Below are 13,852 nucleotides of genomic sequence, written 5' to 3' on the forward strand. Positions count from 1 at the left end.
AAGATAGCCCTTTGGTGAAAATGCCAGTGTATTAAGACGAAGATAGTATATGAAGAACACGAACTTGACCCAATTAAGGCAACTTTGTCTCGCACAAAGTAGATGTCAATCTCATTATGTTTGATGCATTGATGTTGGACCGGCTTAGACTACAAGTAAACTACGCTGACGTTATCATAGTAAACCAGAGTGGCAGTGAGCGGTGGGTAAATTAGCTCACGAAAAAAATTATGAAACCAACTCGTCTCAGCAACTGCATTTGCAACACCACAATATTCTACTTCGAAGCTTGATCTATAGATTGTGCTCTGTCGTTTGGAAGACCAAGATAGGAGATTTGGACCAAGAAACACAATAGTCGGAGGTCGAACGTCTAGTGGAAGGACAACCAGCCCAGTCAACGTCAGCGTTAGCAACGAGACCCCGTGATGACGAAGCATACAACTGTAGACCATGATCCATAGTACCAAGGATATAGCATAGAATACGCTTTAGAGCGATGAAATGAGTCTCTCCAAGGGTACAATAAAGAGTCGGATCGGATACCGGAGTGCCAGATCCATCAAACTTGGCGGATGAAAGGAATCCTCATTCGATACATTTGAACATTGATCTTTCTATGAGAAAGTGTAAATCCTCATTCGATATAGATGATGAAAGGAATTGTTACTTCACAAACCTAAACATTTAGCAGTAGCTGTAGTACATGATTTTGTCTATGGTGATCGATATGTAAAAACTTAATTTGAAGATTCTTGTGCAGCCTAGGGTTCTACAGCTTTACATTGAACTATAATCTTTAGTTAAACTAGTTTAATGCAATACTACTTAAGAAGTGCTAATAAGGCTACCTCCTAAATCCTGTTATTACTGCAAACATGATGCCATACCTTACAATCAGTTTTACATTTACTAATTACTATGCTTTATTTTATCCAGTCACATACAAAATAAGCTGAATAAGATGATTAACTTCACCATAGCCTACTGAAACAGCAATCTACATTAACTTTTGTTAGAAACAACATAATGGTTCTGATGATGGATGGGTGGAAGTGGAAGAGGTGCGTAGTATGTTCTTTATATGCCATAGGGACCAAATAAGTAATGTTTTTTCTGCACAGGGACCAATTTTGTGATTTTTTCTACATAGGGACCATATTGTAAGGCCTATCCCCAACCATTTATAACCGGACATAATAAAACCAAATTAATAGTACAATGCTATAACTGGGTCTGGGTGAAGGCATTTAGAAATGTCAAAAATCATACATGTTAAGTTGAAAATTTTATAATTGAACACCAAAAGGATTAGTCATGAGATGTTAAAAATAAGATAATGAATATGATAATTGGATCCATGGGTGAGTGGATTTTCAAAGTACATTTGTCCGATGGTTTCCTGAGTCATATCAATGTTTGAGATGACATCTGTTTTAGATAGCATTAATGCTCTTTTACAACAAATTAATTTCATATTCATTAGATTATTGCACTCTTCATTCTTTTCAAATTTGCCAAAGGTTATTTGAACTTTTGTTACAAATGTAGTCAACTTGCTCAAAATAGATGCTACATGTTTGTTTTACATATCTTTCAAAAATACAATACGAGTTGCTTGTTATCTAGTGATGGTTGTAAAATATGAGTGACTTTACTTGTGTTAAACATTATGTTGCAACAGTAATATGGTTTAATTATGGTTGTTTAATGTTTAGTCACCATTGTGGGGGATTATATTTTTGTTAATTTCGTTAAAAATGAAGAAACATTGTGTATAATTTTTTGCTCACATACATACCAATCATTATTCTATCGACATGATTTTTGGTGAGATGAATTTTGTACTTTATTGTTGTTGTTATTATATACATATTACATATCACCCATTCCATTACTTTCATCGACAGGCATCCCTTCACTTTCATAGACATGTCCAAAAAGCCCCTATGGTCTGGCTCTGGCCATCACCATCAATACCATCAACGATTATAACAAATAATACAATATATGTTGGCAAAATGCTAACTTATTACTATTGCAGTATCTTGTTTTCTAGGAGACCCATACTATCGATTGAGTCGATTAGTTAACAATTATTCCAACTGTATGTTGGAAAAAAAAAAGTGGGTTTTCCCAATTTTGAAGACAAACTATGAATCTTATCCAATCACAAAACATGTTCTCCGTGATAAGTTTGTTTTGGTATATTGCACTTACAAAAATAGACATCGGATGCATAAGAAAGTACCAAATTATGGAGATTTGAACGGTTGAATGACAAGTAACTAAACAAAATTTTGGTTTTGTTTATGTAATTAAAACGGAGTTAAAATCAATACCTAAACAAATTTTCGGTTTTATTTTCTGTTGAGTATTAATTTCATATAGTATTCTCATATTTACAGTATAAATAGAGTATTCTCCTATACGGTAACAATGAAGTGAATATGAATTGAACTCTCTACTTATCTGCCTTCTATTGCTGCATTTTCTAGTTGCTGTCAAATTAAAGTTCGACTCATGGGGCATGTAAGGAGTGATACTCTCAAATTAAAGGTCATGAGTTCGAGTCTCGTTAGGAGACATAGGTAGTTTTAAGAGTATATTAGTTTGTCTGTTAAAAAAAATCAAATTAAAGTTCAAGATTCTCTACTTAATCTAAAAACTTGTTTTCTTGGTCACCAATAATTCAAGGTCACACTTAACGCAACTAAAATCCTAATACATAATATGTAACCCTCTAAACTTTACGTATAGTTAACTTCATCAAAAACCATAATAAAAATTGTTTTTCTCACATGTCACGCATCAAATATTATGTAAATTTGTACGCATAAATGGCATTAAACTCCCCTTTCAAAATGGTAGTAGCAAAAACGAAATTAGATACTTGTGGTTTGATTACAAATTTGGCCTACAGATCCCACGACTTTACAACAAGTTAAAAGTCCAAGTGGGTCTCAAATTATTTATCACCATTAAATGAATACAACCCTCCCTAGAAATATTCTTTCTAGTCCTAAAATCCTCACTTCAAAACAATCCCACTTCCCAAATATTCTCCTACATGCCTTCTCCATTTTGTTAGTATTATTGCACGCAGTTTAATAAAAAGTACTTGTTTTATGATCCAAGATTCATCTGCATGGAAGTACTTCTTTAGAAAAGATTTAAATAATCAAATTAAAAAGGTAGCCTTTTAAGAAATGGGTGTTTGTTAGGCATTGGATATGTGACTTTGCATTGGCGGTTTTGGGGATTCAAGGTAGCCGTCAATTTCCCCCGACTTAATAAATGATTATACGTGCTTCTTTCACTTTGGTTCTTCTCTATATAATCATGTGTCTTTCCTTTTATAAATACATCCCTTTGGTTCTTCCGTACACAATCATGTGTCTTTCCTTTCATACATACATGCACATATACGATATATCGTATATAGACATAGATAATGATTATTCTTGCTTCTCTCAAACTCAAGACTAAAAAAACTATTTCACAATTTCAAAAACAGGTGTGACTAGAAATTTCCGAATTCAAGCAAATAGTTAAAAGAAATATAAAAATGATAATTAGTTATGATATAAGATGTTTAAAATAGGTATATTCATTGAATATAATGACAATGTGAAATAGGTTGGTATTATAGATGTCTAGGATGTCATTTCACATTGACACTGTTGCGGTGCAAAACCAATTACATACCGTTAAAAAAACTAGATGCTAACATATAAGACAATATGTAATCTCTTTTATTACCAATTGATTTTAGACAATGAAACCGCATTGTTCTTCTATGTTAAACATTGTTGGGCTAGTAGCGATATTAACAAATTATATCAATGCTACGACCGTAGCCCAAATGATGTGGTTGGTGCCGTAGGTGGCACACTCCCCGGTAATTCCTAGTCCAATAAAGTTGATCTTAAAACCTTGTATTGAAAGTCTTGCTAATGGCCCAGCTGGTCAGGTGAGCCTCGAAAGTATCTTGGTGGTATGAAAAAAGATTTGATATGATGAATAGTAGTTGAAAGAGAGACTAAGGGTAGAACTTAGGTTTCAGGGGATGATTGTTGAGGTGCAAACTCAATCTCATATTGGTAAAAAGAGAAATTATATGCTAGCATATAAGACAATGGTTAATCTTTTCTATCATTGATTGATTTTAAAAAATGAAACTTCATTGTTTTTCTATATTGAAGATGGTTGGATTAGTAATGATCCTAACACTATCTTTATTGATACGGTCATCTTAAATGCATTGCATCATATCTATTTATCTTTTGTTATATCTTTTAGGGTTTTTTTGACACATTTTAGTAAAACTGACAAATCGTTTTCTCGAAATTCTAAAATTGTTGTTTGGGTTTCGAACTTATTCTTGAAATTCCAAACACCTATTTAAAGTTAATTTTTCCCCAAAAATAAATAAATAAATAAAAACACTTGAAAGTTAGTCTGAAATTGATTTAAGAACAATTAGGTCATTATTATAAAACACAAAAAACTATGGGTTTTTATGGATGGTTAATCGAAACGAAATCACATTTCAGAAGATTAACTTGAACTATTGTTTCACTAATATCATAAATCTAAAACTAAACCTAAAAAACCGGTTAACCAAATTTCGATTAACCTCTTTTTCCGGTTTGGTTATCTGGTTAACTGTTTACAAATTAATTAACACGTTTAAAAACTTGGTTAATCTTTTTTTTCGGTTCGGTTATCTGGTTAATTGTTTACAAATTAACAAACATGTTTAAAAACTTTGTATTCTATTTTTGTTAGGATTTTTTTCTTACATTGAATATGAATGATAAATTAAAGATCTCTTTTTACGGAGTCTATGATTAACAATGAAAATTGGCATAAAAATATTATGATAAATACCACAGAACCATTAACAAAAAAATCGGATGAATATAATCGTATTTAATAAAAACGTTAGTTGATAATTGAAATACATTGCTCATTAAAAATACTTAAAAATAATAATTATTAAATAACATCAAAATTTTCTAATAAATAAGAATATAATAATAATTTTGAATGCTAAACGTAGCCTTGTAAAAAATAAAGATTCAAATTTCATTTTCTAGGTTAACTATCCGTAGCAAAAAAAAACGATAACAATAGAAAAAATTAAAATTTAAATACAAAAGTAACCGAACCGAAAATTTTACAGGTTTGGTTAACCGCACCGTCAAAAACAATAATAACTTAAAAATACCGTTTTTTTTTTAAAATACAGTTTTTTTTTTAATTACAGTTTTTTGAAAAATATATTTTTTTCAAAAATTCATGTTTTCTATAAAAAAAATTAAAAAATCTACATTTTATTTTAAAAAAAATAATGAAAAATACTATATTTAAAAATTTTTGAAAATTTTATTTATAATGTAAATTTTTAGACATTTATATTAATATATTAAATAACACAAAAAAAAATAACCATTAAAGGAGATTGAAACGATGACGATTATGTTCTTAATGAATTATTTTTGATACAATGTTCAACTTTTAGTTATCAGGTTCTCGAAAAACTATAAGTTCTCAACCGATGTTATATATATATATATATATATATATATATATATATATATATATATATATATATATATATATATATATATATATATATATAGGTTCAGGTTTATTTGAGACCATTCTAATTTTGTAACACCGTGAGATCAAATCTAAAAATAATTTTAAAATGCAAAATAAATGGAAAAATCCAAAAATTCTTTTTTTAAATATTATTTTCGGAACTTGAATTAACTAAAAAAAATAAAATAAAAATCCCGTTTTTTTTTTTTAAAGTACGTGAAATATTCAAAATAGAATATTACACTGACATATTCTAAAAAATAATTTTAAAATGCAAAATAAATGGAAAATTTTAAAAATTCTTTTTTTAAATATTATTTTCGAAACTTGAATTAACTAAAAAAAATTAAAAAAATCCTTTTTTTTTTAAATACGTGAAATATTCTAAATAGAATATTACACTGTACATATTCTAAAAATAATTTTAAAATGCAAAATAAATGGAAAAATCAAAAAAGTTTTTTTTTAAATATTATTTTCGGAACTTGAATTAACTAAAAAAAATTAAAAATAAATAAAAAAAATGCGTCTCACGGTCTCACAAAATTAGACCGTCTCACATGAACCTAACCCTATATATATATATATATATATATATATATATATATATAAAATTTTACAGAAACCTCATGAAGTATGTATATCGTATGTAGTTCTATAAACCTTATGTCCTTATCTACGATTCAGTTGAGCCCTGCTAAGTTTTTATGTTTATGTGAGGACGTTCATGGCGATTTTAGTCGTTTCTTTGACTAAAATGGTAATTTCGTGAAATTTGCTTTTTCTTTTCTTGAGTAACTATAAATACGCCAGCCGTGTTAGGCGTGAGATTCTCGTACTCCCCAGACATGGAGTCCACAATAAAATTTTCCATAGCAGTCGACTCCGACCACAGAGCCACCGAATTCCGGCCATTTTCTATCTCCTCCCCCCACATGCGCGCTTTCCACCTCGCCTGGCTCTCTCTCTTCTCTTGTTTCTTCTCCACTTTCGCCATCCCTCCCCTCCTCCCCATCATCCGTGAAGACCTCCATCTCTCCCCTTCCGATGTCGGCACCGCTGGAATAGCCGCCTTCGCCGGCTCCATCATCTCCCGTCTCGCCATGGGCCCCGCCTGCGACCTCTTCGGCCCACGTCTCGCCTCCGCCACCCTCTCCCTCGTGACCGCCCCCATCCTCCTCTCCGCCGCTTTCATCTCCTCTCCATTATCCTTCATCTTGCTTCGTTTCTTCGTTGGCTTCTCACTCGCCAACTTCGTAGCTAACCAGTTCTGGATGAGCTCCATGTTTTCCGGGTGCACGGTTGGATTAGCCAACGGTGTAGCTGCCGGGTGGGCTAATGTCGGGTCGGGTCTCACCCAGTTACTCATGCCGATTATCTTTTCTATATTAAACACAAATTTCAATTTAACACAGTCCGCTAGCTGGCGTTTTGCTTTTGTGGTGCCTGCCGTGTTTCAAGCAGCAATGGCGCTTCTCGTCTTGGCTTATGGTCAGGACCTGCCGGACGGAAAGTTCAAAACGATTAAAAAAGAGGAGAAAGATTCATTCGGGTTGTTTTTGAATGGGATAACGAATTACAGGGGATGGGTTTTAGGATTAACGTATGGGTTCTGCTTTGGAGTGGAACTGACGATGGATAACATAATTGCAGAGTATTTCTACGATAGATTCGGGGTGAACATGGAGACGGCGGGGGTGATAGCGGCTAGCTTTGGGTTTGCGAATTGGGTATCTCGGCCGACGGGAGGGGTGGTTTCCGATGAGTTAGGGAGGAGGTTTGGGATGAAAGGGAGGTTGTGGGGGCTGTGGGTGGTGCAGACGGTGGCTGGGTTGCTGTGTTTATGGCTGGGTCGAGTTAATTCGTTGTGGGGTTCGATTGTGGTGATGTGTGGGTTCTCGTTTTTTGTCCAAGCTGCGTCAGGACTTACGTTTGGAGTAGTACCGTTTGTTTCCAAAAGGTATAAATATCTTTGCATTTCTTTATTAGTATTTAGAAAACCAGGAACGTGACTCTATAACTGCCAACAAAGGTTGGATTTTTAGTTTATACGTGTTTGTTTTTGTTGGTGCAGATCAATGGGGGTGATATCGGGAATGACGGGAAGCGGAGGTACGGTGGGGGCGGTGGTAACACAACTGCTACTGTTTTCCGGTGACACCAAATTTTCGACACAAACTGGGATTTCCTTGATGGGTGTTATGATGATTGTGTCTACTCTGTCGCTGACCACCATCTACTTCCGCGATGGGGGTGGCATGTTCTGTGGCTCTTCCGACTACGACTACCAACCGCTTGCCTGAGGTCAGACCAAACATGGGATAAAAGTTTAAAACCAATGACCAAGGATATGTTCTTTTAAGGAAAAAGATTGATTGGAGTCATCTAATATAATTAGATGATGATGGGGTTAAAGAAAACAAACGGGCGGATAGGATTATTTTGTAAGAATTTATGGATGGTTATATGAATTGTTTGGATTGGTCGGTTTTCTATAAAAAATTCCGTTGCCGGGACTTGAACCCGGGTCTCTCGGGTGAGAGCCGAGTATCCTAACCAACTAGACTACAACGGATTGTTGATTACTTATTCTATTTTATAATAAATAAATCGGTAATTTGTATGTAGCTGCAGTCTAAATTTAAAATAGATTCCAGCATTTTTTTTTCCGAACCGTGCTAATCTAATCCTAAACCACATGAATGTTTTAAACGAGGATGTTTTTAACTCTTTAAAATGAGGAACATCTTTTCTGACTTCTAAAGTTCTAATACCGCTGTAAGTCTTTCATTTTTTAACTTACTTCTCTATTGTTTAGTAAATCATTATGACATATTAACATCAATGATGTGATCACAATAAAAGACAAAGTAATATCATTTTAGTCTCCTTACTTTATGGTTTCTCTTTATCTGTTGTGTATTATGGTTTCTCTTTGCTTTATTTGTTAATCTATCTCTCTGTACGTTACATAAACAATATGCTCCCTTACGAAACGTTATCTGCTCTTTTGGAATGATCGTTAACCTGATCACCAAAAGTAATCATATGTACCAACATATTCTTGAATGATTCTGATGAATGACCCTCCCTATTCTAATATTCTTAAACAGTAGGTAAATAAACAATATGTATTGCTTTCAGAAAACTCAATGGTGGATTTTTGGTAATTCGTTATTGATCTTGTTTCACAAAAACAGTTTATTAAGATTTTATTTATTTAAAAGACATCAGAAACACGATTGACAATCAAATATTTCATCAAGTTAAGTCCAATCAAATATTAGATTCCCATTCAAACCAACTTATCAAGTATCAATCAAGAGCCACTCACCATGCCAATTAATATCGTCAAACTCAAGAAAAAAAAAAGGTCAACGGACACATGAACATCAGATTCGTTAAAGTGGTGCCAATTAATATCTGCAACTGGAGAGTGTGAACCTTAATTGTCGTTACAAAATTCATATCCAATTACTACTTACTAGTCGATCCTGAAACAAAGAAATATGAATACCCTCAAGTCCATCTAGTACAAACAAAGTAGGTCCCTCAAAAGTTTCAAGTACAAAACAAATTCAAAAAAAATAATAATAATAATAATAAATGTCCCAGTTTCAACAACAAAAAGAATAGCCGGACCTCTGAAAATCCATGTGGCTTCCACCCAAGATTATGGTGCTCCGGCATAGGAAACAGGGGGTATTCAACTGAAAAAAAGGTCAAAAGGAGCAACAACAATATAAACAACCATACATAATAGTCATAATACATTCACGTTCTCAATATCATGTATTCAAATTTACTTTAAAGGAATCATAATAATAATATAATCATAAGTGTTTTGAGTTTTGAGTTTTGAGTTTTGACAGACAGACGTGGAACACTTTGTGGTTATATAACATTTAATTAAGATAGACTTGACGTACCATTTAGCTGGCTGTACAACTCTGACTATTATCATACCCTTAGACTCAGAACAAAAGCTTTACTCTTTATTTTTACTTTCATCTGATTCTTTATCAATCTCCATTTTTTCAACCTTTTCAGATTCCCCATCTCCAGGTTTTTCAGCATCTGAATTTCCTTTGGAAGTGGATAGAGGAGTTTGGTTGCTACTGCTAGATTTCATCCATGAAAATTGCAAGTTATGACCATTCCAGCTTTTACCACTCAAATACGCCTTCTCAGCTGAATGTCTTGTCGTGAAATATACACGAGCTCTTCCACTATCGTTATTTCCACCATCACTGGGCCCTACAACATCATCCAACTCCACCTTCGACAAATCACCAAACTGAGAAAAATGTTCCTTCAAAACTGCAACCTAAACAAACAAACCAAACCATAAACAAAATGTCTTTTATCTATTAACCTTCCATTTTATATTTATATTATATAAAAAACTTACATTGGCAAGATCATTTGGTAGAGTTGAAACAATCTTAAAAGCAGTGGGACGGTTGTCCAGTTTGAACCGATTCGTGACAACCGATGGATTAATCGGCATCAATGGTCGTAATGATGGTTTCAAAACCGGTGTTTCTTGCATTGCAATTGCATTACTTGATTTACAACTGTGTTGAACACCAGACTCCATAGATTTGCTACCATTATCGATTACTTTTTCAGGATCAATGGAACTTGAAGTTGCAGCTTTTTCAGAATTATCAGCTACACTTCCAAGTTTCTGTCTTTTCGCCACCTGTTCACCTTCCGTCTCCCCTTTTACACCTGTAGCCTGAAAAAACAACAAAATAACCATGTTACTATATACATCGCTTCATAAGCTAATGCATATTGCAATATTGCATAACAAGATAAAATAATTGTTTACTTGTTTTGCAAGTTTGTCTAACTTGCGCCTAAAGTCGTTCCTTTTCCGATCAAGCATTTCTTGCTTTTTGCGAAGCTCCTCTTTCAAAACCTCTAAATTCTCCAGCTTCTTTTGTGAAGGTGGAGGGACTTTGGGGGTGTTGATGATCAGGGGCTTTGGGGGATCAGAAGAAGGAGCAGCAGATGTTCCATTATGTGATGTTGTTGATGAAACTTGTGGGCCACGTGGAGGTGTTGGAACATTACTATTATTATACCCATTGATAGGAACATTATCACGATTAGCCCAAAATAACCTAATGAAGCGATTACCCATTACAGCATCAGGTGCTGTTAAAGCAGCTTCTGCTTCTTCTCCTTTGGAAAACTGGACAAAAGCACGATCCGTGTTTATAGGAATGTGGATATCGATAACTTCCCCAAATTTATGAAAATGTGAAAATAGGGATTCCCTTTTGTTTTGTTGGAGGGGTATGCCACTCACAAATACTGTTCGTTGTGCTTTCTGTGTAGGCTTTCTGACACTTTTCCCATTTATGTCATTTCGTTTATGGAGGTGAACAACTTGACCACTATTTGATGGGTCCTGTTTTTCAATTGTCTCGAAATTTGAAGGGATTGGTTTTGAGGTTATATTCTCTTTGGTTTCTTTGTTTTTTGTACTTGTGATCTTGGATACCATATGTTCATCAGACCCAGATGGGCCGGATGGGCCAGGATCCAATAAAGGCCTGTTTTCCTTCACATTGGATTGATTTATTGATTGTAATGCAGGTGATGTTTGAGAATCGTTACCCCATAGAGGCTGATCTGGATCATAAAAGTCAGCTCCAACACTTGGAGAAGGATCAATTAATGCATCATTTAACTCATGTGCATTAGCATTGCCACTGACTCCACTTTTCCTAGTCTTGCCACGTGAAGCTTTGAATGAGGTTGTTGGGGCACCAGGGGCAGGTAAACCTCCTGCCCCAGATGGTGCTCCGGGCAGATTTGCATTTTGAAGCGATACAGGGAGATTAAACTGTGAAAGGCTCTGCAAGTTGTAAAATAATAGCAGTTTCAGATAAATGTAAAGACAATAATAGTATGCTATAAATAAAGAACATGTCATACCTGAACATCTTCAACAACGATACGATTGACACCATGTTCCATTGGGCACATATCACCTCTTAGGCAAAAACCCTGTTCTTCAAAGTCTCTACACCGCTGACGTGGCAGACCCATTCCCATGTTCATGGAGGGATTAATGGCTCTATATGTTCCTTGTAAACCAAGGGTATGTAGTGTATGTGTATCAATACCACCATTTGGATTTGGTATACCTGGAACCAAACCAAATGCACTCCAAGATGGACCATATGCATTTGAAACACTTGGTAAACCCCTTCCACCAAACATACCAGGGGGTACAGATCCTTGTTGACCTATTCTAGAAGCAATATCAACAGAGTTGAATCTTGGATCATGTTGATTCCAGTTTCCTCTACCCCTCATTGGGCCAGGATCCCTAATTCTCTGGTTCAAATCCAAAGGTCCTTGTCGTCTTTTGTCCATAGGGTTGAAATTGTAATTTTTCCATGTGTCATTCGAATGGGAACCTTGCTCCCTGTAAATATGCCCATTTTCAAAAGCTTTGTTTCCTCTTCTGTATGGCTTATTAGTAAATACTTGTTCCATGGAATCTCTTTCCAGTGATTGAGACCTTGCATCATCTCTTCTACGATGCTTATGGTTGCGATCATCATCATCATCATCACTGATTTCTTTCTCATTAGGATTGCTTTCGGATACAGAAGGTGAGCGACCTGGTTCATGGGCTGGAACTTTAAGCTCCATTGAGTGTTTCTGATCGCTTATTTTATGGTTGAGAAGATGTAACAGTTACTCGTGGAGCCAATGAACCCACTGGATCAACCTGAAATATTCTCAGAAAGGATGTCTCCTGTAAGTAACATTAAAACCTTTACCGAATATGAGATAAATTTCAAAATAACAATGTTATTTGCTTCTTCTGAAAGACCGCATCAGTCATCAGATGCTGTTATTCAGAATTGAGACTTGCAAAAGTTCTCCAAATCCCTAAAAGCATCTATTGTTAGCTTTAGCAGCAATTATTACCCATCAATGATGGATGAAACATATATTCACAATACAAAAAATGGTTATTAGATGCGTGGAGGGAGGATGATAGATAGAACAACACTCTTAATGGAAAAATGAACATGAACCGAATATGAGAACTTTCAGTTTCTTCTTCACTATCTACAAGTTTATTTCCCCAACGTTAAACATGAAATTGGAAACTGCAGACTGGTTCTCGAGGAAATTGACCCCCAACTGCTGTGCCGCAACACTCTATAGACATCATCTATCTAAAATATAACTCTTAGCATAATCTACATTCAATTTTTGCAGTCTAGGAGATGCTGAGTGATCCTATACAGACAATACAAAATGAACTACGTAGTATCTTATGCAGCAATTTCATCAATAGGATCAAATCAATAGATCGCATAGAGTTCCAAATCAATCAACAATCATATATGATATGCCCTAACAATTGTACAAATACAACAAAATTTTATAAGAACATAAGAAACTAACCTCAGTCTAACGATTTCCCTTATTAGGGTTACGATTATTTGTGTGCAAATAATATATTATAGCGTCCCGAGCTTCGGTTCGTCTAATTAATGGCGGAGCTTACGTTTTACTTGTGTACGTATACGTGATTGTCTGTGTATATCATCTTCTCCCTCCCCCCTCTCTCTCTCTCTCTCTGTAAATTCTGTAGTTTCTCTCTCCAGGACGCAGGAAAGGTTTTACAGATAGGAAAAGAAGAAAAGGCTATGGTAAAAATTTAACAACTCAAACCCTCGTACTTTGCAATATGAACACTGTTGATTTAGAATTTGGCAAATTTAATATTTCGACCCTCCTAATTTGTAATATGAATGTTGGTTGCAAATTTTCACATATATCAGACTTCTAAGGTTGTGTTGTGTTTAGTTACACAAAACAGTTTTTATTTTTTGTTTTTTGTTTTTGGTTTTCGTTTTTTGTTTTCAATTTTCATTGGAAACTTTAGAAAATATGTTTACTTAAAACTTATTCTTTTTTTCATTTTCAGTTTTAGAAAATTAAAAAATATTTTTAGATACTGGTGAGGAGGTAATAGTTTCAGTAGTGGTGGTGATGGCAGCGGTGGCAGTGATGGAGTAGTGATGGTGGTTATCATAGGTCGGTGATTGCATGAGTGGTGGTAGGTACATGGGCAGATGAGTTTGTAGGGCGGGGCTTAAGAGTGGATGGGTGTGGATGGATAGTGTAATGTCCCATTTTCACAAACAAAATTTTCATTTTTAACTAAAGCAAAACATCATTTTCATAAAAACCCAAG

The 13,852-nt window shown here is 34.7% G+C and overlaps 2 protein-coding genes and 1 non-coding gene across 3 annotated transcripts; 1 reads left to right on the forward strand and 2 right to left on the reverse strand.

Moving 5' to 3' along the window:
* Window positions 1–6,300: 6,300 nt before the first annotated feature.
* On the forward strand, window positions 6,301–8,237 carry NRT2.7 (high affinity nitrate transporter 2.7). The gene is made up of 2 exons (XM_078980999.1): window positions 6,301–7,570; window positions 7,685–8,237. Exons 1-2 carry the CDS (start codon window positions 6,459–6,461, stop codon window positions 7,911–7,913), a joined length of 1,341 nt encoding a protein of 446 aa, XP_078837125.1. The 5' UTR covers window positions 6,301–6,458; the 3' UTR covers window positions 7,914–8,237.
* On the reverse strand, window positions 8,113–8,185 carry TRNAE-CUC (transfer RNA glutamic acid (anticodon CUC)). Its single transcript has one exon. It is a non-coding gene; the product is annotated as a tRNA-Glu (tRNA).
* A 770-nt stretch (window positions 8,238–9,007) lies between the features above and the next one.
* LOC145032250 (zinc finger CCCH domain-containing protein 41-like) lies at window positions 9,008–13,284 on the reverse strand. The gene is made up of 6 exons (XM_078981000.1): window positions 13,057–13,284; window positions 11,563–12,367; window positions 10,448–11,482; window positions 10,022–10,351; window positions 9,540–9,937; window positions 9,008–9,320 (listed from the first exon to the last, which is right to left on the reverse strand). The coding sequence occupies exons 2-5, from the start codon at window positions 12,286–12,288 to the stop codon at window positions 9,599–9,601; spliced, it is 2,430 nt and encodes an 809-aa protein (XP_078837126.1). The 5' UTR covers window positions 12,289–12,367; window positions 13,057–13,284; the 3' UTR covers window positions 9,008–9,320; window positions 9,540–9,598.
* Between the last annotated feature and the right edge of the window lie 568 nt (window positions 13,285–13,852).

Source organism: Lactuca saligna, chromosome 2, assembly GCF_052625555.1.
Source record: "Lactuca saligna cultivar CGN05327 chromosome 2, ASM5262555v1, whole genome shotgun sequence".
NCBI lineage: Eukaryota > Viridiplantae > Streptophyta > Magnoliopsida > Asterales > Asteraceae > Lactuca > Lactuca saligna.

Bases quoted from the DNA above. Each gene is read 5' to 3' on its own strand.
- LOC145032250 (XM_078981000.1), bottom strand. From the start codon at position 12,288: ATGGAGCTTAAAGTTCCAGCCCATGAACCAGGTCGCTCACCTTCTGTA. The intron at 11,483-11,562 runs GTATGACATGTT...TACAACTTGCAG, and splicing joins TCGTTGTTGAAGATGTTCAG to AGCCTTTCACAGTTTAATCT. The intron at 9,938-10,021 runs GTAAGTTTTTTA...TTGTTTGTTTAG, and splicing joins TACCAAATGATCTTGCCAAT to GTTGCAGTTTTGAAGGAACA.
- NRT2.7 (XM_078980999.1), top strand. From the start codon at position 6,459: ATGGAGTCCACAATAAAATTTTCCATAGCAGTCGACTCCGACCACAGA. The intron at 7,571-7,684 runs GTATAAATATCT...TTGTTGGTGCAG, and splicing joins GTACCGTTTGTTTCCAAAAG to ATCAATGGGGGTGATATCGG.